At 42.4% G+C, this 27,354-nt stretch overlaps 1 protein-coding gene across 2 annotated transcripts in view; it reads left to right on the top strand.

The window, feature by feature from the left end:
• Positions 1-27,354, top strand: part of TRIM9 (tripartite motif containing 9) — a 459,144-nt gene that overhangs the window by 213,256 nt on the left and 218,534 nt on the right. For both annotated transcript variants that reach the window (XM_078659735.1, XM_078659734.1), the window contains exon 3: positions 19,820-19,942. In XM_078659735.1, coding sequence (XP_078515861.1) covers positions 19,820-19,942 — 123 coding nt within the window. The remainder of the gene's footprint in view (positions 1-19,819; positions 19,943-27,354) is intronic.

Below are 27,354 nucleotides of genomic sequence, written 5' to 3'. Positions count from 1 at the left end.
TGGTAGCAATAGAGTTGATTAGCCCTCAGTTGCAAAAAAGTTGGCCAAGCTGGATATCACAAGCAGTTTTTTTTTAAATCCCTCACTTTTTGGGCAGATAAATTAGTCTCTCTCTCCATTGAAGTACACCAAAAAGAAAAAGTCCCAGATTCTTGGAGAGGTTCAATAATACATCCGATTTTGAAAGGCAGAAGAGGATCTAGCCAATAAACTACTGCCTGATATCGCTCTTGGATGTAGAGGCAAAATATTTTGCAGGCCTACAAATAGAATCCTTGGTTGAGCCAGACAGTTTTCCGAAAAAACAAGGCTGTATCTCGAATATGATGAACATTTACATGCTTATGGCTTGCACTGACCATTTGTAGGCATCACTATACATCTGCTATGTTGATCAGGTTGCCGGAAGTTTACAGTGGAAAAAAGATTATAATCTTGGTCATACACAGAGAAGTTGTTAATAGCAATTGAACTTCTATATTCAGACACCTGGACAAAGATAAAATTATGCGATGGCAGCTTTCTATCTAGAAAAATTCACATACGGTGGGATTGAAACAAGGATGTGTTTTAGCCCCCCCCCCCCCTTGTTCAACGTATACATGCCAGACCTTACAATTGTTTTGAATCAAACAAACTCACACCTGCCAAAACTGGGAGGAAGATTATTGTCAAACCTATTATACGCATATGATTTAGTGATAGTGAGTCAAACAAAAGTGGGATTCCAGTGACAGATCAACAAATTAGACAAATATACTAGGACCAACAAGCTTGAAGTGAATCTGGCAAAAACGAAGGTAACTGTCTATGGAAAAAGAGTCATCAAGAATGGGGCCTGGTACCTGGGGGTGTATTCATCAGCAAAGCATCAGAATATAAGTACCTTGCAGTCTGAATTAATGCAAGCGGAAATCTGGCTTGATAGAAAGAATCAGAAATAAAGCACAGGCACTTCAAATTGCATTCTCAAAGGCCTCGAACCACTTATGGAGCTCCAGGTTAGCCCAATCCTTAAGGTTATGAAGAGAAAGCTACTGCCATCAATAACTTATGGGAGTGAAATCTTACTGGGAGAGAACGCTAGACTCTTGAATACCCAGGTGGCTAAAATATATAAGTAGATCTTTCATATTCCAAGAGCATCGTCACTCGCCCAAGTGTGCAAAGAATATGGCCTGTTAAACCAAGTTATTGTCAGACAGTATCCATTCCTTATTGTGTGCCACAAATTAAGTGCCTCAAAGCCAGATACCTTGGATAACGTAATCTGGCAAGAAAGTGCAAGTAGTTAGTCACAGCACATCGCCACACCACCAATATCTGAAAAGGCATTGAATTCACTACAAGCAAGGGATTTGTGGAACCAGTGGGCTGCACGTGTAGTGTTTAAAAAACATGTTGAAAAACATATCAAAATCAATGCTCAAGATTAGCAGATCACAGGATATAAATATGCTAGCATGACAAATTCATACCTGGATGGTGACAAAGAGCTATAACAAGAAAAGTCAACAAGTGTACGTGGGCACAAATTACTCAAAGTAGATGAATGACAAGTTTGATTTGGAGGCTTGCCATCCCTGGACTTTCTGCCAAAGTGGTTCATGCAACCTGTAGTCGTAAATTGCAGATTTTGCAAGAAGGAAAAATAAACTCTTATACATGTTATATGTCTGTGTCCAGTGCTTCTTAGAGAATGCAAAAGACACACATATAATAGACGGAATGAAGAGCAAATCAAACATTCAGCCCCAGTCCATAGATTTGGGTTAAATTAATTGCTTTTTTGCTCAGCATGCCACCCTAGTTTAGATTCAGCCATATGCAAATCAGTCTTGATCCTGTGCCTCATGGGAACAGTCCAGACCGAACTGCCAAGCCACATACTCCCTGGACCGGAAAAAAGCATCCTGGGACTGGTTTCGGGGCATCACCCCTCATCAGCCAGGCTAGCTTAAATCCAGTGGCACAGTCAGCCCGGGACCCACATCTGGACATGCCTGGCGCACTTAGGGTGAGAAAGCAAAAGAAACACAGATGATGGACAAATGTAGAACAAAGCAAACATTCACCCCAGTCAAAAAAACTGGGTTAAATCCATTGTTCTTTTGCTCACCATGCCACCACACTTTAGAGCAAGCCATATGCAAATCAGTCTTGACCCTGTGCCTCATGGGAACAGTCCAGACCGAACTGCCAAGCCAAGTCCTCTCTGGACCAGAAACAAGAATCCCTGGACCGGTTTCGGGGCATCACCCCTCATCAGCCAGGCAAGCTTGAATCCAGTGGCACAGTGAGCCCAAGACCCATGTCTGGGCATACCCAGTGCACTTAGAGCGATAAATCAAAAGTTAGATCTGGATTAAATAAATTGTTCTTTTGCTCACCATGCCACCCCAGTTTAGACCCAGCCATATGCAAACCAGTATTGACTCTGTGCCTCATGGGAACAGTCCAGACCGAACAGTCAAACCAAGCAGGACCTCTCTGGACCGGAAACAAGCATCCTGGGACCGGTTTCGGGGCATCATCCCTCATCAGCTAGGCTTGTGTCATACAGTGGCACAGCGTCTGGGCATACCCGGCTCACTTACGGCGAGAAAGCAAAAGACACACAGAACACAGGCAGCTCCTACGCAGACTGTTTTATAACCAGAGGGTGCAGACATGGGTGCAGACATGCAGACAGGCTATTAAGGAGGCATTGAAACCGATTAACACAGCCCAGCACTCCGAATGTTGGACCATTGACGGACGGGCCCTATATGGCCGTGGGAATTTCCCCTAATGACTCCAGAGTTACTGCTTGGAGAACTTACTATATCCATGCCCATTTCTACGTCAGACAGAACTTAGGATCACCACAGACAAGCTTGGGATCACACGACTCACCTTGACATTAACATCTAGGAGTCTTTTTATATGAAATTCTAATCTAGACCTTCCCTGGATTCATAATTGATCTAGACCTTAGGATCAACACCGACAAGCCTGAGATCACACAGGCTTTTTTGACAACAGCATATGGGAGCCCTTTATACAGAATTCCTATTTAGACTTTGCCTGGACTTGTGATTGATCTAGCCCTGATGAAATTCTCCCAGGGAGAACGAAACGCGTTGGCTGGAATATAATGTCTTGAAACCGCATTATCAATAAAGAATTTAGAAAATCTTACTTTGCTCTCTGGACTTTGTCACTCTGCGCACACCCACTATTTGCTTTACAAGGATCTGGACCACAGTGGCATCACTGGACGGTTGATGCCAGAGCTGGTTGCGCGGGACCTCTAGTTAAATGCAATTAGTTACTTTGTAGATTACTTTTCTAACCACAGGACTGGATCCTAGATTCAGTCCTGGGACATTTCCTGTAAAAAGTTAAGTAAAAGCGTTTTGGTTACAGTAGTGATTTTTAAGGAATATTATTGTATTTTAAAAGTTGACACTTTGAAACTTTTTCACATAGAATCACCAATGTAATCCTATGGGAGGAAATTCACTTAGCAGGTAAGTAGTGTTATGATTACTTTTTCTTACTCAGGGTTGGATCCTGGATCCAGCACTGGTGCATCTCCTGTAAACAGTTGAAAGAATGTGTTTAAGTCATAAGGCAATTTTTAAGGAATATTTGTAGTTTCTGAAAATCGACAATTAGACACTTTTCTGGTGAAAGCCAGACAATGGATTCCTATGGAAGGAAATTCAAGTTACTGGTAAGTACGGTTGGGATTACTTTTCAGGGTCAGTGCTGGGCTAAAAGATGAAGCACTGGGTTCTCTCATGATAACAGGTGAGTACATCGGAATTCGTTGTTCAGCTAATTTTAGCTGCATATTTTAAAGTTTCAATACTCCTCACTTAAAAGAATTTCCAAGTGAAACCAGTCAATGTTAGCCTATAGAAGAAAAGTGAATTATCGACTTTTGGTTAAGTACTCGACTGGCAGAGTTAAGGTACTAGGTTTAGACTCAGGGGTCTCCCAGGGTCAGGTAAGTACAGTTGGTACACCCTCAGCGGCACAGGGGCAGCCGGGTGCAGAGGTAATTAGGCCCAATGTTATCCAAAAAGAGGCAGGGGGCCTTTGGTTAGTGGCTGCTGGCATGCAGGCCGCGCGGCTGTGGAAGCTGAGCTTCTGGTCACTTGCTCAGAGCAAATGGGGAAGTAGGTTAGGACCAAGGTTGCACTGCCAGGGGCACTTGGGCGGCTGGGTGCAGGGTGCTTTTGAGCCATCTGGCGCTCAATGTTATTCAATGGAGATCTTGGAAAGTGAACAAAGGCTGCAGGCTCGGGGACGGAGATTCTTCAGGAGCGACCAACACTTCGAAAGGTAAGTTGAGATCTTGGAGGATAGGTAGGCACCCAAGAGTTGGGCACAGGGGGCCGTGGGGCGCCGGGTGCAGGGGTGTCTTTAGACGTCGGGAAATCTTACCCTCTGCTGGTCGCGGTTGGAGGGGTCCCTTGCTGTGAGGCTGCAGGCGTCGTCTAGGTCGTGGAGGAGGGTCCTTGGGCACTGGATTCCAGGTCAGAATCTCCGGGGGTGACGTCCTCAGGGTCTTTGTCCACTCAGGCACAGGCCGGGCTCGGCGGGTGCAGAGTGTGGTGGATTTGCGGTTCCTGGCTGGCACCAGGGGTATTGCTGTTTAAGCAGAACCACTGCTCATGGGAATCCCAGTCTTTAAGAGGTTCAACGCAGGCAGGTCCTCCAGGGTTTTCAAGGTTGCTGTCCGCTGGAGTCGCCGGGATTTAGCAGAAGCAGGTTTAAGGTTTAACAGGCCTGTAGGGCTGGGGCCAAGTCAGTTGGTGTCTTGTTAGCAGCTGCACGGCGGTTCTTCTTCTTCTTGATCTTCTTTCTTGTTTTTGAAACAGGATGTGAGGAAGGAAGGTTCAGGGTGCCCCTTAATACTAAATTTAGGGGCGTTACAGGTAGGGCAAGGGCAGGGACCAATAGGTCCCTGTCCTGGGGTGAGTACACCCCCTATCCTGCTCCTCTACTGTGGAAGGGGCAGGAGCCTATCTCTGATTGGGCAGGGCTCCCCATCTTCAAGATGGCCGGAGCCCGGAGTTGTGCTTCACCTCGCCTCTCCCACCTGAGGGATGGAGTTGGCTCAGGCTGGCACACCCCCTTTCCTCACTGAGGGTTTTCCTGCCAGTTTTACCGCCAGAGTGGGGGCTAGAACTGGTGGGGGCAAGTTGCTGAGTACAGCAAGTGGCCTGGAGAAGCTCACAAAGGCGGCATGCCTTTGAAGCTTTCCCTGCCCACCCTGGGGGAGGAGACCTAGCACCTCGTCCAGGGCGTGCATTGTTGCAGGCCCAGGAGAGCGGATGGCTCTCTACCCAGGGGTCCAGCAACATGTCTGCTGTGTGGCAGCATAGGCAGCCTCTCAGACAAGATGTGGATTGTAGGTTAGGTTTCAGGGGGCATCTCTAAGATGCCATCTGTAGTGCGTTTTACATTAAATCTCACACTGGCATCAGTGTGGGTTTAATGTGCTGAGAAGTTTGATATAAAACTTGTCAGTCTTCATTGTAGCCATTATGGTGCTGTGGAGTTCGTAATAACAACCACCCAGCACCATATACTCTAATGGCATCACTGCACTTACAGTACCCAGGAATGGCACTGGGTACTGTAGGGGCACAGGGCTCATGCACCTGTGCCCGCACCATTGGCATAGGTCACCCAGCTAGAGGGGTGACTGATGTCGGCCAGGGCAGTGGGTTTGTGTGCATGGCACACAGGGAGGTGTGCCGTGTAGACTCTTTGTTTAGTTCTGCACCAGGACACTCAGCATGCAAAGACAGTGTGTGTGTGTGTCAGGGTGCAGGGCCCCTAAGGGTGGGACAACAAGTGCTGCAGCCCTTAGGGGTCTTCTCTGGTCACCTGGGTACCTAGGGTACCATTTACCAGGGGCTGACAAGTGGCCAGAGATGCCAATTGGGTTTTAGTTTCAACACAGTTTTAGGGAAGGAACACAGGCCCTGGGCATCTGATTGGCAGGAGCCCAGGGCACACTCAGTCAAAGCACATCAGCAATTCAGCAAAAAGTGGGGGCATACCATGAAAGAAAGATGGCACTTTCTCACAGTGGCGCACAGATATTGGGGCACCAAAGTGTGCTCCTTGAGAGCGTGTCATGAGGGACCATGGGATCCATCCAGGCATTCAAGAGGCCGGTTCACCTTCAGTGAAAAACAGAGCCACAATTTCAAGCTGCAGCCCTGTGTTTCACTAATGCATTCTCTGCAGAACAGGTGCAAAATGTTAGACTTCGCACCTGCACTTGAGACAGCATTTGTTTGCAATCTGGCACACTCCTCCAGTCTGCACTTGTCATGTCTAATTAACAGAAAGAAATAATTTTCAAAGATTCATAATTCAAGTTTGTCTGGTGTATAACTCGGGCCCAAGAGTTTTGTTTTTAGTCAAAAGAAAGGTATGGGGTAGGTCTGTTATGGCTTGGGCCACACCCAAACAGAAAGCCTGTTTGGACCCCAAACAGTCTTTCTGCTCCCCGGTGCAAAGAGACAAACTACTGCAACCTTCCCCCATTGGAAGTGAGAGTAAATATGGATTCCTTTGGGTGTTGTGTGACATGTGGACCTGTAGAGAAGGCTGTACCCACTCCTGCCATCCGCTTCTCCTGGGTAGCAGAAAAAATGTCTAGGTAGGACAGTTGCCAAGATGGGCAGATGTCTAACACCATTTCTTTTTTGGACACAAAACTCTGGTGTCTAGTGGACTTTCTGCCCCTTGGGATAAGAAAATTGGATGCTAACCTTTAAATTTCCCCAAAGGGGGCAGAAAGGCTGTCTTGGGGGTTGGATGGTGCTGCAATTTATTGCCAGGATGGGCAATCCCTGCACCCCATTCTGTTTCTCACATTTTTTCCTGATGGTCTGGTGGGTTTTCTTTTACCTCCCCCTTGCCCATAGGGTAGGCAGAAATTGGGCCGCACAGAGGGGGCTAAAGCTCACCAGACTACCATGAAAAAAAATGAGAACAGAAACGGGGTGAGTGCTGAACTATCTTTGCATCAGGCCCGACTCATAACTCCAGAGAGGCAAAGGAAGGCAAAACGGGAAGGGGTACCGCCCTCTTTCAGCTTGTATGTCAAAACATCACCCTAAGAAGGTCCAGTTTCTTCTCTCGTTTCAATGGGAATGGCTACAATATTCAAGCTCTGGTTCAGCCGGCACCCAGGGAACTCTACCAACCCTGTGCATTTACTGAAACTTAGATCTCAATGGGAATCTCGGGTGGTATGGCTTGTGTATATTCAAGCATGTTTTCCTATCCTCCAAACATCAAATATAGGCCTAAAATACCCAAATCCCTCTCTTTCCGTGGGGGTGAGCTGCTGCATTTTGTCTGAGGGTTGTCCACCACCTAGGTAAACCTACCAACCCTGAGTATTTCTGAAACCTAGATTTCTAGGAGAATCTATATTGGTGTGGTTTGCATGGAACCTCACATGTTTTCCTACCCAGAAGGCACTGTAAATATCAGAAAATGCCAATAAAAAACAGTTTCCTCTCTCTATGGCCGATGGCTTTAGCATTTTGGCCCAAGGTCATTCTGCACCCAAGTAGTCTTACCCACTGTAACAAATGAGGTTACGGCTTGAGGGTGCTGAAACCCTTGTCAAGCAGCAGCTACAATTCTTCTCAGGGTGAAGTCACAATCAAGCCCTAAATTAACCTGTGCTCATCCCTTGTGTAGCTTGGCACAGAGCAGTCAGGTGCAATGTGTAAAGTATTTGTGCAACACGTCTAATAGTAACACAGTGAAAATACACCGAAAAAAGGAGCCCACAACATAGTTAGAAAATTAGAGTGTTGTTTTAGAAATTAAACAAGATCAAAACTACAAACATCCAATCAGTAGATCTGTAGATATTCAGTTTTGAAGACTTTAGTAAAAATTGTGCCGAAAGGCATAAAGCACCAACTGTGGATATCTGGGTGTGCCAGACCGATTCAAGGTCACAAGTTGAGACTGACCGCAAAAGATTGCTGTCCGGCTACAGGGACCCAGCTAGGCCCACTGAACAAAGTACCTTCAGTTCTGGTTTGCAGAGCGTTGCGAGGATCCGTGTCAAAGATGTGTCACGCAGCCGAAGCGATTCGTCGTTTTTGAGATGCTGTGAAGCTGCGGTGTGAGGTCCCATTGCATTGTTGTCAAAGATTCAGTCGGCGAGGGATTGCGATATGAAGTCCAGAGTCGGGAATGCGTTGTGCAGTCGGGAAGATGCGTTGGTAATGTAAGTCTTTGCAACTGGTCAAATCCATGGAGCAAAGGAGACGTAGTGGTTCCGCTAGGTTTTGCACGCTGCAGCAGAGGAGATGTGTCAGTTCCACTGGATCCACAGAGTCTGGCAAAGCACCCTAAGCCCACTTCCAAGGGTTCAGGACTTGGGTGGCACCACTTGGCAGAGTAGACTCACAGATGGCAGAGTCCAGGCACAAGTGCAATGGTTGTTGGAGCCTTCTGTCCCTGAGGCTCAAGTCAGAAGGCCAGCCAAATAGCCCTTGGAGTCACTCTAGGGTTCTGGATTAAAGAGGTGTAGGGCCAGTCTTTCTCACCCAGGCAGGAGGGCAAAGGCAGCAGGTAAGCACAGCTTAAGCAGCAGCAAGACAGCAGTCCAGCAGAGTGCAGGTCAGCAGATTGGCAGTTCTTCCTGGAGCACAACAGACCTTCTTCCTTGTCAAGTGTCCTCAGGTCCAGAAGCGTACTGGAAAGTTGATATATGAGGTCCAGTATTTATACCCAGTTGTGCCTTCAAAGTGGGGTAGAAGATTCTGGAGGTTTTCCTTGGAAATCCCCAGGCATCCTGTCTTCCCTGTCCTAGCTCCAGACTAACTCCAGATGGTATGCAGTCCTTTGTATGGAGGCAGGGCACAGAGCCTGTTCAGGTCTAAGTGGGACTATGTTCAGCTCCTCCGTTCCATCCTGCCAGTGATAGCCAGTCCAGGCACACCTAAACTCCCTGCGAATACAAAAAGCCCAACTGTCCACTACACCCAGTCATGTGGCCAGAGACAGGCTACAAGCACTAAATGACTGAGACAGGAAAATGCCAACTTTCTAAAAGTGGCATTTTCAGAATTGGAATTTAAAATCTGACTTCCCCATAAGTTAGGATTTTAAATTAGGCTTCCAGAGACACCAAACATGAACTGCTAACCTATTCCCATTTGGAAATTACACTTATTATAATAATAATAATAATAATAATAAGGTAAACCCAATGTTATCCTATGGGAGAGGTTGGTCTTGCCCAAGTGAAAAACAAATGTAAGAGTTTTTTACTACCAATAAGTACATGTCCATCTTTGTAAATATGTTGCACCCTGCCCTCTGGGCTGTAAAGGGCATTTCCTAAGGGTGACATATATATTAAAAAGGAAGGTTTGGGTCTGGCAAACGATTTATTTTTCAGGTCATAATGAAAGTTTAAAACTGCATGCACACAGGCTGCAATGACAGCTGGAGACATGCTTAAAGGGCTACTTAAGTGGGTGGCACAATCAGCACTGCAGGCCCACTAGGAGCTTTTACTTTACAGGTCCTGGCCTCATATAGTGCGACTTTACTAGAGACTTACATGTAAATTAAATATGCCAATTGGGATAAGCCAATATTACCATGTTTTAAGGAGCACATGCACTTAAGCACTTATTAACAGTGGTAAATTTCACAGAGTCTTAAAGCCAGCAAAAATAATATCAGCAAAAAATTAAATCGGAAGCCAAAATATATGGGGGAACACCACCCTACGCCTAACAGGTCTATTACTTACTCTGAACATTTTTGAAATCTATAAGCGCAGAGGAATCAAGAGTGATGTAGCTTGTGTGGATTCAAAGCATGAGTCAAACCCACAATTGTTCTCAAATGTATGTGATAGAAATCTTAAGCACTAACTGCCAATGGCAAAAGTTTTACCACCCTGCGTTTTCACACTTCTCCTGATACAAATGTTACCCCATGTGTAGGTGGACCTAATACATGTCATCCCTACTTTCTTCCCCTTATTCCAACTGGCATGTAGGGCAGCAATGAATGACCTCCACTTCTGTCTGTCTTGGGCAAGTTTTGGTACAGTGCTCCAGCTGTGCTTCAGGGTCTTCATTTCTGTTTCATCAGTTCGCATCCAGGTGTTCTTTGGCCTGCCTCTCTTTTGTTTGTCTTCTGGGGTCCAGTGGACAGCTGTTCTTACGATAATGACTTTTTCTCTTCTGATGGTGTCTCCAATCCATCTCCATCTTATTCTCAAAGGGATAGTGTTCATGCTCAATTGCTTGCATTCGGTGAGCCTTTCCTGGTTGGAGATGGTTTGTGACCAGAAAATGTGCAAAATTCTTATTAGGTTACGGGTGTGGAAGGCTGACAGAAGGGTGTGGCCAGAACGCAGCTCTGCTAATGCCTCAGCTTGGTGTTGGTGCTGTAGTGAGATGGCATCCACACAGTGCTCAGCATCCTGAAAGCCTTTCTGGCCTTGATTTGTCTGCTCTTGTTGTCAGTGCCTGCCCCCTCCATCATGTCTGATAGTACTCTTAGCTAGGTGGGCTCTTCAATCATGGCGAGGTCCTCTCAATCCACCTTGATCATTGAAGGTTTTGGCATGACTTCTGATTTTTTCATGTTGCTCTTCAGGGCTACTTGCTGAGCATACATGTTGAGGCGAGACATCTTTTTCTACATATGCTGGAGTGTGTGAGAGAGCAAGGCTATGTCCCCCCCAGGTCAAGGTCCTCCAGTGTAAATAATAAGAATAAGGTCTATCCAATGCCTCTGACTAGGTCTTTTGTTGTGCCAGTTGATGACTAGGTTGTAGAGCAATGCTGACATCACGCATCTCTGTCTCAGACTGATCTGGACTTCCAAACTGTACTCACTAGCTCACACCTTGCACGTGAAATTATAAAAGAAGCTCTTGAGGAGAACTATCTGCTGCTGTACGCCATTGACTCTTATTAGATGACAGAGGCTGTCACGGTGGAAACTGTCATGGGCTTTCTCAAAATCAATTAAGTTGATGTATAGTTGACTCTGTCACTCCCTGCACTGGTTTGTCATGTTGCATAGAGTATGAATCTGATCAAACACACCCTCTACCCATGTGAACCCCAGCCTGTTCTTTTCTTTTTTTTAACTGTTTGTCAAGAGCAACATAAATGTGCTGTATGATGATTTTCACCAGAATTTTACTTTGTATTGACTGAACGGTGATTTCATAATATTTTTTGCAGTTGTTTGATGTTCCCTTCTTTGAAATATTGACAATGCTGCTTTAATTCCAGTAGTCTGGAACTTTCTTTCCCTCCCAAATTAATGGAAAGAGTGGTTGGGTGATCAGGGCCTGCCTTGAACATTTTTGCATTCAGGTTGTCTTGCCAGGAGTTTTTCCATTGTTGAAAGATCAGATGACAGGGATGATTTCTCGCTTAGCGTGCATCTGTTGGTAGAATATGTCCCTGACTGTTTCCTCAGCGTCATTTGTTGGAGGATAGCACTGGATAATGGTGATGTTGATGTGCCTGCCTTTTACCGAGGCTGTCATGAGTCTGCTGTTGACTGGCTACCACTCAATTAGGCATTTCTGTGTCCCCTCACTCTGCATGATGGCTACTCCTTCATGATGTTAGTCATTGGCCCTTCCCAAGTACAATATCATCTCTCCTTGGGTGGTTTTCATTCTGCGAGTCCAGTCCACCTACTTTTGCTTACCCTAAGGATGTGAAGGTTGGAGTGCCTCATCTCAAATGTTACTTGAGCCAGCTTTGCTGTGTCACAAAATGTGCCTACGTTCCAGAATCCAATTCTGGTCTTTTTCTTTTGGCACTCAGAACATCGGTCATCCTGTCAGTAGCTTATTTGTGGCTTTGACTGTCCATTATGCCTGTCTCATGCAGAGAAAGTTCCTTGTGCCCAGATGATTTAGTGGTTATTGCTGCTGTTTCCATGACAAATATTTGCATGGGACGAGATTGTTAGCAATGTTCTCAACCCCCAAATCTGGAAGACCAGTGGATCGCACTTCATCTGGTCTCTACCTATTGACCTGTCTGGTTTGGGCGACCCTGCCGGGAGACTAAACTCTGCCGGGCAGCTCTCCAGGTCACTGGAACATGCAAGCCCCTCTCCCACTTCAAGGAAGTGTTGCACTGATGAGGATTGTCATAAAACAGACCAAAACTGCAACCATGTGAAGAAAGCACTAGCACTGCATTGACATCCCATGGTGCATGTTTTGGCCTGTTGCTGTCGTAGGTGATAGGCCCACCCACACAAGTGGGGTATCTTTTTTATCATAAGAATAGTCGAAACCTTGTGTGTGAGAACATTTGTCAATGCCGCTATATTACAGAACTTTCCATAAAAGAAATGTGTGGAAATGCTGCAATTTTAGCTAATGTTTTGCGTTTGCGGGGCATTCTGCATAAGAAAAAGTAGTTGGATTCACGCAAGCCACACCACCATGTACTACTCCGCTTGTCTAGTGTTAGAAATACTGAGTGTGGTAGGATTCCGAGGGTCGCAGCCCACACTGGGCCAAAAATCTGCAAATATCCATATCACCTGAATGATTAAAATTCATTGGAAGAATCTTGATGTTTTCAAGTTGCATTTTGGAGACTTTCTAGCGCTTTCATGGGGTAGAAGTGTGGGAACTTTGGGTGGCAAACCTGTTGTCAATCCCCACAGATTATGTAATGTGCCATCACAGAAACATGAGGAAATAGTGTTATTTTAACCAAAGTTTGACAATTACCAGCAATTCTATATAAGAAAAAAATCACGTTATCTCGGTAAGCAGCATCAATGTGGGCTCCTCCCCTCCTGCCTCATGCCTCCTCCCCCGACGTCTTGGTTTCAGAAATGTTTGGGATTGGTAGGTTTTCCTAGCTGCAGCAGACCTTCCAAAAGAAGAAAAAAAGTCAACAGTGTGAGAGGAGATGGCCAAGCCTTGGAGCAACAGGACTTTTGTCGAGAACTACCTGAGACACATATGCCCCTCCTCCAATTAACTTCCTCCAATCCTAAAGAAAGAAAAGTTTGCCAAGGCTGCTGATGACGTTGTGGGGTATTTTGAAAACTCATAATGGACATCAGCTGTTCAGAGCCTCCTAAGGTATAATATAACTCACTCAGTCAGTGCAGGGGTTTTTAGCTCCATTCCCTCCCACATGTGATTTCGACCCTTTGCTTGATGACCATGTGAAGGGATTTGATATTGAATGGCACACAGTGGCACGGTAAGAGTTGACGGTCTGGTGCCAACCAACTGTGAGCTCAAATACCAGCTGCCAATACGTCCAGATGCAGGGCCCAAATACCACAGCTGCCCACATTCAAATAAGATTGAAATTCCAGATGAAAAATATTGATGTCTCTACATTGCATTTTGGTGCCTTTCCTATAGTGGGATAATAACAGAAAAACAATGTTCCTTAGGCAAATTATTTAAACCTAACTTCACAGTTGAAGGATTGTCACTAAAGTGAACATAAATTTCAATTTATCAAGAGAAAATACAAATAGTAAATGATTTGTTTTTATTCAATCATCTTCGTCTTAAATCGTAAGAATATGTATATAAAATATAATAGAATCCACTTTCGGCAACAAAATGTTATACTGTTTCTTCAGTTTTTCAAATTATATACAGTACCAAAAGACACTTTTGTAATGGATATGGACAGTATTTACATATCTTCCATATGTACAGTAATTTTGCACAACCTATATACAAAATTCCTATTCAATCAATGTTGATACTATTTACAAAGAAGTGTCGTTGCGTCGACGTTTCGGTCTCATACAGTATAATATAGCGAGACCATCATCAGGACATAGGTTGCACCATGGACCTATAGTAAAATAATATACATAGAATCACAACTATGTCTGTACAAACTCTTGAAAACAAAGACTAGACTGTCTGCCCACACCAAACCGAATGGTGAACTCATTGATAAATAAAAAGTGCCAATAGATGTGTCCAGGGACTAAAATGTCCTATTTACAAAAGATATTTACAAAGTGGCCATGTCCCAAAACGACATGCACCCACACCATAATATCACCGTGAGAAGAAATGTGCAACCAAATCAATACTCACTGAGAACCAATGGGAAAGACTCTTATCCTAAAGGGAATATAACAAATAACCAAGTTATACGAATTGTCTGAAAATAGTATACAAAGCAATGGCCAACATCAACTTTTTCGCTGATAACAGAGGGAAAAGCCATACCTTTAGAAGTGGTGAGTAGAACATTCAATTCAAAGGGCACTTAAATTTGCTCCGTCGTATCTGTACCAAGACAGAATCACGAAGGATAGTAAGGCACAGATAATCAGAGTGGAATGATTAAAATTACTTGCAAGAACCGGGGTACGACTTACCAAAGCGCGAGTGAAACAGCACACTAATTTAATCAGTTGTCGGTAAAAACGCGAACAGATTCTAGCGTTTTCCCAGAATACCTAGCCGAGACCCGCGATCACGTGACAAAACGTGCCGCGTCATGGCAGCCATATTGGGATAACAGAAGATGCCTGACCCTCCATTGAGATAGTGTTAGGAGTCAGGCTGGACGTCTCCAAATCAAGAAATGACTAATGACGATACGACGACTAAGTTGAGAAAAATAGGGAAAGTACTCCAAATCAAGCAAACTGTACTGTTTAAATGATTGCTAAAGAGACAAATCAAATCGCTGTCAAATTAATGGTAAATAAGAAGGGATCATTCAAACCAACCATCCATTTGAAGCTGCAGAAATGTCAACCAACCACTATATAGCTATAAAAGCTAATGCTGGCATGTAGAATTTCAGCGTAAAGTTGCCAAGACTTGCCATTCGACAAAAGAATTTAGTCCCTTGGACACAGTATTAGCTGACCAAATCCACCTATTTTCTTTTTGTGTGAGCAGGCGGTCAATGTCACATCTCCGTTTTGACTGTTTAACATTTTCTAGAGCCCACCATTGCATGTCACATGGCGAATGTTGTTTATGTAGATAATGTTCAACTAATGGTGCTGTTTCTACTTTACATCTGATTCTTGATTGATGTTGTGTGATTCTTTTCCTTACCTCTTGCGTGGTTTTTCCTATATAGTATAGGGAGCAAGGACATTTGATGCAGTATATAACATTTTTTGTTAAACAGTTAGTGTGATTTCTCAAAATCCAATTTTTTCCATTTATACAACAGGTTTTAGTTATTGTTGTAGTTTGGCATGCAGCACATGAACCACAGGGATAGTGTCCCACTATGGGAGGCAAACACCAGATGTTTAAAATGGTATTAACAATCGGTTCTTTGTAGGCTTTAACTAAGTGGTCTCTTAAGTTGCGTGCCCTTTTAAACGCAAAACGTGGTAATGGTAACTGTGGTTCAATCTTTTGGATGAGATGCCAGTTTTTAGTTATAATCTTCTTAATGTGGTTGGATTCTGATCCAAAAGTAGTGACACATGTTATCATATCATTGACAGGGTCTCGTTTGGTTTTGACTTGCAGCAATGCCTGTCTGTTGTAGTACCACGCCCTTTTCATTGAGCGTTTTACTAGTCTATAAGGATATCCTCTCATTGCTAGTTTGGTTTGTAGCACTTTAGCTTCTGTGAAGTAATCCCTGCGTTTGGTGCAGTTACGTTTTATCCTTAAAAACTGTCCAAACGGTAGGTTGTCACGTAAATTCCGTGGATGGTGGCTCGTATATTTAAGTAACGTATTGCGTGCTGTAGGTTTTGTGAAGAGACTAGTTGCCAGATGTCCCTCATCGTCCCAAATTTTAAGATCCAAAAAATGAATCGATTCCTTATCAAATTCCATGGTGAATTTTAAATTGCTGTTTTGTAAGTTCAACCATACGTGGAAATCCTGTAGTTTAGGTAACGGACCCTCCCAAATTAAACAGACATCATCTATATATCGTAGATATTCTAGAATGTAGTTCTTAAATGGGTTATTGTTGTAGATTACCTGTTCCTGAAAAGCAGCAACATATAGATTGGCTATATCAGGGGCAAAAATTGCCCCCATTGCGACGCCCTTTATTTGTACATAAAAGGTGTCATTAAAGATGAAATAATTGTCATTCAGTGCAATTTTAGCACATTCAATTATGAATTCGGTCGGGACTTGATGTGGGCGTGGTCTATTATTCAGTACATCTGTGATTACATTAAGTGCCTCTATTTGGGGTATGTTGAGATACAGACTTTCAATGTCCATAGTAACTAGGACGTTGGTCTGTCTGTTGTATTCTTTTACCTCTAGACGATTTATTACACTTGTACTATCTCTGGTGTAGGATTTCGTAAGCGATACGTCAGGTTTTATAAAGTGATCAACGTATTCAGCTAGGGGTTGGAGTATCGATTGACAACCTGCTATAATGGGTCTACCAGGTGGTTTTTTATCGTCTTTATGCACTTTGGGTAAAGTGTAAAAGGCTGGGATGGAATAATCGTTCTTATTTAGATAGTCAAATTCTTTCGAATCTAACCAACCCCCCTCTATTCCCTGTTTAGTAAGATTCAGGATCCGTAATCTGATATTATCAGTAGGATCAGATAGTAGTTTCTTGTAGTGTAAGATATTCTGTAATTGTCTAATGGCTTCGTCATCATAGTTAGTTTTATCCTGGACGATATAAATACCCCCCTTGTCAGCTGGTTTGATAATAATATCATCACGGCTGGCAAGGTTTTTTAAGATCTCATGTTCCTCCTGTGACATGCAATTGTGGGTTCTAGAAAATGTTAAACAGTCAAAACGGAGATGTGACATTGACCGCCTGCTCACACAAAAAAAAAATAGGTGGATTTGGTCAGCTAATACTGTGTCCAAGGGACTAAATTCTTTTGTCGAATGGCAAGTCTTGGCAACTTTACGCTGAAATTCTACATGCCAGCATTAGCTTTTATAGCTATATAGTGGTTGGTTGACATTTCTGCAGCTTCAAATGGATGGTTGGTTTGAATGATCCCCTCTTATTTACCATTAATTTGACAGAGATTTGATTTGTCTCTTTAGCAATCATTTATACAGTACAGTTTGCTTGATTTGGAGTACTTTCCCTATTTTTCTCAACTTAGTCGTCGTATCGTCATAAGTCATTTCTTGACTTGGAGACGTCCAGCCTGACTCCTAACACTATCTCAATGGAGGGTCAGGCATCTTCTGTTATCCCAATATGGCTGCCATGACGCGGCACGTTTTGTCACGTGATCGCTTGTCTCGGCTAGGTATTCTGGAAAAACGCTAGAATCTGTTGGCGTTTTTACCGACAACTGATGAAATTAGTGTGCTGTTTCACTCGCGCTTTGGTAAGTCGTACCCCGGTTCTTGCAAGACATTTTAATCATGCCACTCTGATTATCTGTGCCTTACTATCCTTCGTGATTCTGTCTTGGTACAGATACGACGGAGCAAATTTAAGTGCCCTTTGAATTGAATGTTCTACTCACCACTTCTAAAGGTATGGCTTTTCCCTCTGTTATCAGCGAAAAAGTTGATGTTGGCCATTGCTTTGTATACTATTTTCAGACAATTCGTATATCTTGGTTATTTGTTATATTCCCTATAGGATAAGAGTCTTTCCCATTGGTTCTCAGTGAGTATTGATTTAGTTGCACATTTCTTCTCACGGTAATATTATGGTGTGGGTGCATGTCGTTTTGGGACATGGCCACTTTGTAAATATCTTTTGTAAATAGGACATTTTAGTCCCTGGACACATCTGTTGGCACTTTTTATTTATCAATGAGTTCACCATTCGGTTTGGTGTGGGCAGAGTCTAGTCTTTGTTTTCAAGAGTTTGTACAGACATAGTTGTGATTCTATGTATAATATTTTACTATAGGTCCATGGTGCAACCTATGTCCTGATGATGGTCTCGCTATATTATACTGTATGAGACCGAAACGTCGATGCAACGACACTTCTTTGTAAATAGGATCAACATTGATTGAATAGGAATTTTGTATATAGGTTGTGCAAAATTACTGTACATATGGAAGATATGTAAATACTGTCCATATCCATTACAAAACTGTCTTTTAGTACTGTATATAATTTGAAAAACTGAAGAAACAGTATACCATTTTGTTGCCGAAAGTGGATTGTATTATATTGTATATACATATTCTTACGATTTAAGACGAAGATGATTGAATAAAAACAAATGATTTACTATTTGTATTTTCTCTTGATAAATTGAAATTTATGTTCACTTTAGTGACAATCCTTCAACTGTGAAGTTAAGTTTAAATAATTTGCCTAAGGAACATTGTTTTTCTGTTATTGAACATACCCAGTTCCTTGGGAATATTGGGTCGCCCTATTTGATTTTTGATTTCCTATAGTGGGAGTACAGTTTTTAATGGGAGAAGTGTGGGAAGACTGGGTGGTAGTTCTTCGTTGATTTACCAGCCTCCTGAACTTTCCTTGAGAAAACTGAGCAAAATCTTTTATTTTAGGCAATGTGTGATGTTTGCAAGGCATTCTGGGAAAGATAAAGTAGTAAGATACATGCAAGATACACCACCCTCAACTCCAACAGGTGTCTGATTTTCACCTAGGCCCTAGGCCCAAATAAGGCACCTACCCCCATATCCCCAGAAATACTGACATTGTCTGGCATGAGTGATAGGTCGTCCCACATAAGTGTAGTACAGTTTTTCTTGAGAGAAGTGCGGGATCACAAAATATTAGAACATTTGTTATCTTTTGAACGTCTCCCCATTTTTGACATCCAACTGTAAGCCAGTGTGCAAGAAAGAACACATTTTGGAAAAGTGCCTTCTGAATGATATGATATTATGGGTAACCCCAAGTTTAGAGTTGCACCAATAAACTCAGACTCTTGGTCACATTTCAGGTATCCATTGCTTTTCTTCATATCCAGTTTTAATTCATTTGTTTACCTTATGAATCATTGCATGGTCGGTACACAGTAAAAATGTATTATAATCTGCATCTCGGTTGATGGCTCTGGGTATCTTGTGTTTTTAGACAACCAACAGACACCATATATTCTGTGACCAGACATAACAGTACATTACTTTTGTAAGCCCTTGGGTCATAAGGTTACCAATAAAACATTTATATCTATTTTTTTCTACTTCCTTTTACAATCTGTTTCTTTTGGGAAACAATCAGCAGTTTACATTAGTGACCCCTTGCTGAATTCAGAATTTTGTATGCTTTTTGGAAATGTACATTGCTCCAGGTTCGCCAGTGGATTTCATAACTCTTTTCCCTACAAATCGCAAGTTGGATGAAACTGCAGAAATGGAAAAAATTAACTACCACTTAAAAAGTGGCAAAAACAGTATTGAAAAAAAGGATTTGTTTACAACTCTGACTGTTTCCGACAGCTGGGAAGAGGGCAATCATAGTCCAACACCTTTTCTTGAAGCCATTTTTTGAAGAAAAAAACCACTGTCTTGCACAGCACTTGTTTTTACCATTTAAAAATAAAAAAGATTTTTCAACATTTTGGTTTTTTCTCGGTTTGCTCCGGGAAAGTCCCGAAATCGAAATCTGGCTTGGATAATTTTTGTGGAAAAAAGTTTTGAAGGTGCAAACTACTCCAAATAGAAAAAAAAAGGTTCAGCACTGGGGTGGAGATAGGAGCCTAGGCACTTGATGATATAATTGTTTATGTATAAATCTTACGTACATTGATTTTGCATGACGCGCAATGCTCTGTGGCTCTTGACCAAGGGCTTGTGACTTTGTGAAACATCTCAAATGAAAATAACAAACAAATCTATTTCTGTTGCTCAGGAAAACAGCGTGGAGTTCGAGGCCTGCCTTGTGGCACAGTGCGATGCCCTTATTGATGCCCTCAACAGACGAAAGGCGCAGCTGCTCGCCCGCGTCAACAAGGAACATGAGCACAAACTGAAGGTGAGTGCTGGAGTTGTTATGAGCACACAAGTGGAAGAGGAATGGTTTGTGAGTGTTTATGTTTTGGTTAAACAATTTTCGATGGTGAAGGTGAAGTGGAATGGGCATGTGTCAGCTGCATTTGGAGCCAGGTAACAGACGAGTCACCACTGCAGAGCTATTTTGTAAAAAGGCCAGCCGATTTTGCAATAGTTTTCACTAGTTATGGTACATTTTATTCTGATACTTGACTATGATCTGTAAGTAGAAGAAAAAAAAGGTGCAAAAGATGTTTTTTTTTTAAGCATGTGGGGGAAGCAATATGGGGGAGTGTTGGAAGGAACACAGGAGTGAATGTGGGGAGCAGGTCCGTAAAGCAGGTCAGGGGAATCAACACTGGGGTGCAGAAGCAACACAGAGACGAGGAGATGGAGCAACATGGGGGGGGGTGCCAGTGAGGGAAGCAAAGGGGTTTTGGAGGGATCAAGCAGGTGAATGAGAGTAAAGTGGAGCTGACCAGAGAGTAGCAGAAGGGTGAGAGATGGCAACATAGGGGAGTAAGGGAGAAGCACTCAGGTGAGAGAGAGGAACACGAAGGAATAGGAGAGGCAGGGGAGAGAAGCACAAGCACAAGACAGGAGGAAATACATCCACACTCATAGAATGTATAAACAAGAAATGCATCCATGCTCCAGGGGCGGAACAAACACCAGAAGAGAAATGATAGGCCACACAGCAAATGAGAGGAAAAATGAAGCTAACCAATGGTAAGCAATGGGCAGGTTCTAACTCTACATTAAGATAACAATGTCTCGCAACAGGCAGCGCATGTGCTGTCTTAGGGAAGACCTAACATTGTAAGTGGATGAGAATTCTGGCCAAAATGTTCCACTTACTTTGACTTTGGGACCACCCTGACGTGGTTTAGAACATAATCCAGTGTGTGGGTATGGTCACATAAAAGAAGTGCGGGAAGGACAGGCGATCAAAATAGCCAGGAGGTGAATGGGGATTAAAAGTAATTCCCTTTTGTGACAGGCATCCAAGAGTGATCTGAGTATGCCTTTCAACAGTCAAGAATGGGGGATGGGGAAGGAGAGTGGAGGGGAGCAATAGAGGAGATGTGGTTTTCAACAGGAAATGTGGGAGCTCCCACATACAGAGGGTTGAAGAAGTAGAAGGCAAAATGTAGTTGCCACTTTTTTTGATGCAAAAGAAGCCTCGGATAAAGGAAGCATAAGAGAGGAGAGAAGAAGAGGGTTAAGCATCAGAGGAGCGGAATGACGGCCACAATTCATGCAAAGGTCATGGAGTGTTTCCTTTCATGCAGAATAATGAAATTATCAACATATACAGATTGTGCAGCGAGGAGGATGCAATCGTAGTAGTAATAATTCTGTAATGTAGTCATTGAAACCAATTTACTGATGGACAGCACACTATTATCCTAGTATTGGTGTAGATTATGCCAGATTCAGGGTTTGGTTTTACGCAGTGCTGTTAAGTGTATAACAAGCCTGTGTTTTATTTTCAGTTATTGGGTACATCCTTGATTTACAGGAGTAACCTAGAAAGAAAGTCACAGTGGAATATCGAGATGGTATGGAAAGTGTATGAAATAAAGAGAAAACATCAAAATGTGAGATAAATAGTAGAAGAAAGCTACATTACATACACAGTAAAGTCATAAAAATATAAACAAATGTATAAGGAAAATTATATTAATTAATGTACACAATAAATAAAATATTAATAACTGCAAAATCCCGAAAAGACACATTAACAAAAAAGTACTAAAAACCTCAAAATACATTTAGAAATAAAAACAAATAATATAAACTATAAAAAATATAACAATTCATGCTATTACATGCTACAACATCTATTTAACCAATATTATGAAAACTACTGGTGTTTTCATAATATTATTAAATATACTATTCCCTCTCTAGTTTACGGAACAGTAGGTAAAGTGGTGGACTTCGGAGTGGTTAGATTTACTATTTCAACTCTAGTCTGTGCAACAGTAGGGAAAGTGTTGGATTTGGATTAGGTGAAATTTACTATTCCTACGATAAACAGCACAACAATAGAGAAGTGTGTTAAACTTTGAAGGGGTAAAATTTACGATTGCAACTCCAGTCTTCGCAACAGAGGTGGAAAGTGCTGGATTTTGGAGGGGTGAAATGTACTATTCCCACTCCAAACAGCGCAACAGTAGGGAAAGGGTTGAAGTGTTGAATGGCAAGAGTTTCATTTTACTATTCCTACTGCAGTCAAAGCAAGAGTAGGGAAAATACTTACATTTTAAAACATTACACATTGAGTAACCCCATGAATGTAGAAAAAACGTATTAAACACAAAGAACAATATATGTGTACATATATATATATATATATATATATATATATGTGTGTGTGTGTAAATAATTCCTATGCAATAAAAAATAATTATCGATTAATAAATAATTATTATTCAATTATTAGTTAATCAACTGACCAACCTGTAAAATATAATTTGAAAAAACAACTATTCCATAACTTATAAATTTAAAATAAATCAAATAATTAATTAAGAATTCATAATTAAATGTTAATTATTATTTATTGATTACCTTCCCACCCAGCATCTCAAAACAAAAAATAAGTATTCCACAATTTACACATTTAAAATGCAATTAAAATAATTAATTTAGAAATAATAAATAATAGTTAATAAAGTATTCCTTAATTCACTTTCCACCCCTATTCTGCTACAACCTAGCATCCCACAACTAAAATATAAGTGAAATAAATCAGTATTCCATATTTTGTATATTCAAAATTCAATTAAATAATTACCAAAATTGTCAATAAATTGTGAATTAATTATTACTTAAGTCATTTCCCACCCTAGACTCCTACACACGTAGCAGCCCGTGACTAAAATATAATTAAAATTAATAAGTCCTCCATAAATTACATAATTAAAAATCAATTCAATCTGTAACAAATATTATTTAATTGCTGGTCAATTATTATGTAATTAACTTGCCATCCTATACTCCTACAAGTCTAACACCCTGCAAATAACATATAACTAAAATAAATCAGCATTACATAAATTACAATATAAATATCAATCATATAATTAACTAAAATGTATCCAATAATTCTTAATTATTTAGTACCTAATTAACATCCCACCCTATCTCTCTACAAACTTAACAACCTACTATAACACAATAAATGTACTAATAAAAATTAACTAGAGTCACATACAATTGCAAGCTATATTTTTAAAACAATAACATTTATATAAACAATAATAACAAATAAAATGAATATATCAAATAAAACGCATTACAAAATAAAACACTATGGGGGTGATTACGATGGCGGGCGGACTCGAGTACGCCCAACCATCGTTGCAGCAACTGGGACCACCCACCTGTAAGGCGGCAGTCTCGCACCACAATTTGCGATGCGACCACCAACATGGCAGTCGCATCCAGGCCGTTTAACATTGCGGCAGGTGCTGCTGGCTGCAGCACCCTCCGCAATGCTAAACAGCCATGTTGTGCATTTCCCTGCTACTTAGTGCAGGGAAATGTAGGGGAGTACCATGAGTACCCCTCAGTGCAACCTCTCATCACAAGGGGGGCCCGCAACGGGCCCCCAAATGCAATCCCCTCCAGCCTGTGAATGGCGGTTTCACCACCATACACTGGCTGGTGGGGATGCAGCATTGTAATTTGGCATACAGTGCCTGCCACCATTTTACAGATGCTGACCGCTCCGCCAGGCAATCGGGACAATTGCCTGTGGCAGATCCGTGGCGGGCGGTCTTTGCGCCCGCCACGGTTGCGGTCCGATTCCGCCCACCATCCTAATTTGGCAGGGGGAGATTGCTGTCCAATGGCGGAGGACCCACCACCGCACAGCTGGCGATGGTGGGCCTTCCGCCATCGTAATCAGGCCTAATATTTTTAAACACCATACTAGTGAAAATTATATTTTTTTAAAATCGATATTTAAAACAATATTATTTACCTCAAAAAATGTTATCCTTATCAATTATATTTGTGCATCACGATATCTGTGTCACTAAATTTAATTTACAATATTTCTGTCTCCCTATATTTTTCAAATAATATTTTCTCCAAACACCAAGTTTGCCAGATCTTTTCCACCTATTGGCTGTCTACAATTTACATAAGTCACCCGATATTTTCTTTTAGGTTTAACTTTAGAATTCAAGTATTTACTGTGTTTTTCAAAATTGTTTGGAGGCAGCTAAATGCATTCACTCCCCTTTCCATGACTCCTATAATTACGGTGTCTCACATCACACCAGCCACTAATACTATCAATACCCTACTTCTGAATAATGCACACCTCTAATAAAATCCTGGAATGGCTTTATTGTATTGTATTAAAAGATTTGGTTGCCAGAGCCCTTTGTGTGACCCTAGTTCTGGACCAACAGCGGTAGATTTCTTGGGTTCATTCTAGTCTCAGCTTCTCAAGCGTGTCACTGCACAGGTTATGCAAAATAGTTAAAGGGATTTGGACCAACAGTTTTTCTGCAGTGGGCAATAAGTGTTCAATGCACAATGAATCACTACTATCAGGACTACCAACTTCAGTGGGAAAGAGTGGGCATGAAGGATTTTTAATACTCCAGATGAGTCCTTGGACTCTACACAAGACTTAGACATCAGCGAAGTGCATGAACATTTCCAGGAGTGAGAAATGAAGCACAACCCAACACTGGGTAAATCAGTAGGAGACTGAGGAGGAACAGAGTCATAGATTTTTTGCTGTCTTCTGGTAACTGTCTACAGCCCTCACCCAGCATCCCTCAAGAGAGGCACGGGGAATAAGGAGCTGCCCCCAACCCTGTCGAGAAAGATGAAGATCTAGCAACATACCTCATTACGCATTGTGAGCATATGTGAATACTGACATATTCTTACTGAATGAGGGTGGGGTTAATATGAGTGGCATGGACTGAGGCTGAGTAAAGACTGGGTGAAGAGCTATGTCTTCATTTTCTTGCAAAGTTCAAGAACTGAGGAGGTGGCTCTCATGTGCCATACTAGGTTGTTCCAGGTTATAGGAATGAGGTAGGAGAAGGCACGACCGCCGGACCTGGTTCTGCATATACGGGGAATGTGTGCGAGTAGAAATTAGCTGAATATATGTGTCAGGTGGGTATGTAGAAGTTCGTGCAATTGTTAACGCAGGTGGGGTCGATGTATGTGTGCTTTGTATGTGTGTGTGAGGCATTTGAAGAGTGCCCATTTGTGGATGAGGAGCCAGTGGATGTCTTTGAGATGTGGGGTGACATGAATACATGGCGGAAGTCTGGCAGCTGAGTTCTGTATGCTCGGGAGTCTTCTAGTCAGTTGCATGTGGATTCCTATATAGGATGCGCTACTGTAGTCCAATTTGTCAGTGATGAGAGCCTGGGTGATGGTTCTTCAACTGTTGAAGGGAAGTCACATGAAAATCTTCTTGAGCTTCTAGTGTGAGTGGATACAAGGGGTTGAGACTGCTTTCACTCTGCCTGTCATAGCGAGCTTGTTGTTGACTACTATTTCGAGGTTCTGAGCATGGATGTGTTGGGTTGGGTGTGGGTTCGAGATCATCGTGCCACCAAGTGGAGTCCCATAGCGCTGTGTTTTTACCTAAGACGACTACTTCAGTCTTGACTGTGTTGAGCTTGAGGCAGTAGGCAGTTGTTTTTCATCCACCTAGGGATTTCGGACAAGCAGGCAGGAAAGTTGGTCCAAGGGTTCAATGTTTTGTGTGAGATGGAGAGGATGAGCTAGATGTCATTTGTATATGATAAAATATTGATTCCATGGGTGCCTTTGATGCTGACAGGTGGGAACATGCAGGTGTCAGACTGAGTGAGTATCCCTATGGTACACTGCAGATGAGTTTGGCTGTGGCAGAGGTCAAAGGAGTCAAACTTTGAAGAAAGAGCTGTGGTACTTAAATGCCAGCATCACATAGTCATTGAATGAGGATAGAGTTGGATCCAATAATGAAGGGGGTAGATAGATCCAGAAGGATGAGAGCATTGATGTCTTCTTTGACTAAAACTGGATTGGGTGGTGTTGAGGAAGTTGTTGTTGAGGTGAGTGGCTAAATGTCTGTTCATGATCTTCAACATGACTTTTGCTCAGAGGAGTAGCAGGGAGAATGGCCGGTTCTTGACTAGTGTTTCAGGGTTTGCTGAGGGTTTCTTCAGAAGAGTGAGGACTGTGGTGTGTTTTTAGGTATGCAGGAACATAGCTATGTTAATCAAGTTGGTCAGGATCGGGATGAGGGCTGAGCTAATGGGGTACAGTGGGGTACAGTCCTATATTGATGAAGGCATGGGTTCAGTTGTGCTCTGGTGTGGATTGTATAGAGCATATGATGGCTTCGGTTTCTTGATTGGTGATGGTGGCCCATGTGATGAGGGTGGTATTTTGGGTGTTGGAGGTAATGATTAGGGCAGTTACGAGGGTGGAGGGGTCTGATTGGGTTTGACGTTGTCATAGATGCTAGCGATCTTGCTGATGAAGAAGAGAGACATCTGGGTGCAGACAAGGGACAGACTAAAGAAGATTGGAGAGGCTGATGGAAAGCTTAGATACAAAGTTGGTGAAATGGGCTGGTAAATAATTTCTTTGCCATTTACCAAGCCATTGGATCAATCGTTCATTATCATAGTTAGTTGGCCAGTGGCTGAGTAAATAGTGAGGCTTCTTTGCAATTGTCCAGCCATGAATGATATCTTACATATTTTCTGCTATTTAACCAGCATTCGTGTAAACAGAAAGTGTACTTACTATTTGTTTAACCAATGGCGAAAGAGTGCACATGTCTGCATTTTACCCAGAGGCCAGGTAAAGAGTTTATCTGCTATTTACATGAACGCTATCCAATAGTACCTAATGTCGCCAATTTAGTCAGCGGCCAGGTAAATAGTGAGGTTCAGTTGACATCTGCATGACCACAAGCCAAACAGTACATATTCTCTACTATTTAGCCAGAAGCCATTTGAATAGTGATGTTTCCTTACTGCTAGCATGGCCACCAACAAACTGCATAAACGTTACTATTTATTTGGCAGCTTTTAATTGTTGTAATTTTTTGATTGGTTGCACCATGGCCAGCCAAACAGCACATAATCTCCAATGTAGCAAATGGATCCCTCCATTTAGTCAGCCAAGAATTTTCACAATTGACTACCAGCATAATGTTCTGCAAGGGGGCTCCTTTACAAGTGTTCTGCTTACAGTGGCCCCACCAATGATTTTTTTGACTGCATATGGGGGCTTTGGGGAACCCAGCAGCCCCCAAGAGAGTATTTAAAAACCTGACACTAACGGCCTGATTTATATGCTGGTTGAGGGCCCATTGTTCAGGAAGGGCGACGGACAAATTACTCCATA

Source organism: Lissotriton helveticus, chromosome 9, assembly GCF_964261635.1.
Source record: "Lissotriton helveticus chromosome 9, aLisHel1.1, whole genome shotgun sequence".
Taxonomy (NCBI): Eukaryota; Metazoa; Chordata; class Amphibia; order Caudata; family Salamandridae; genus Lissotriton; species Lissotriton helveticus.
Note: the sequence above shows the minus strand (reverse complement) of the source record. Positions and strands in the feature narration are given on the sequence as shown.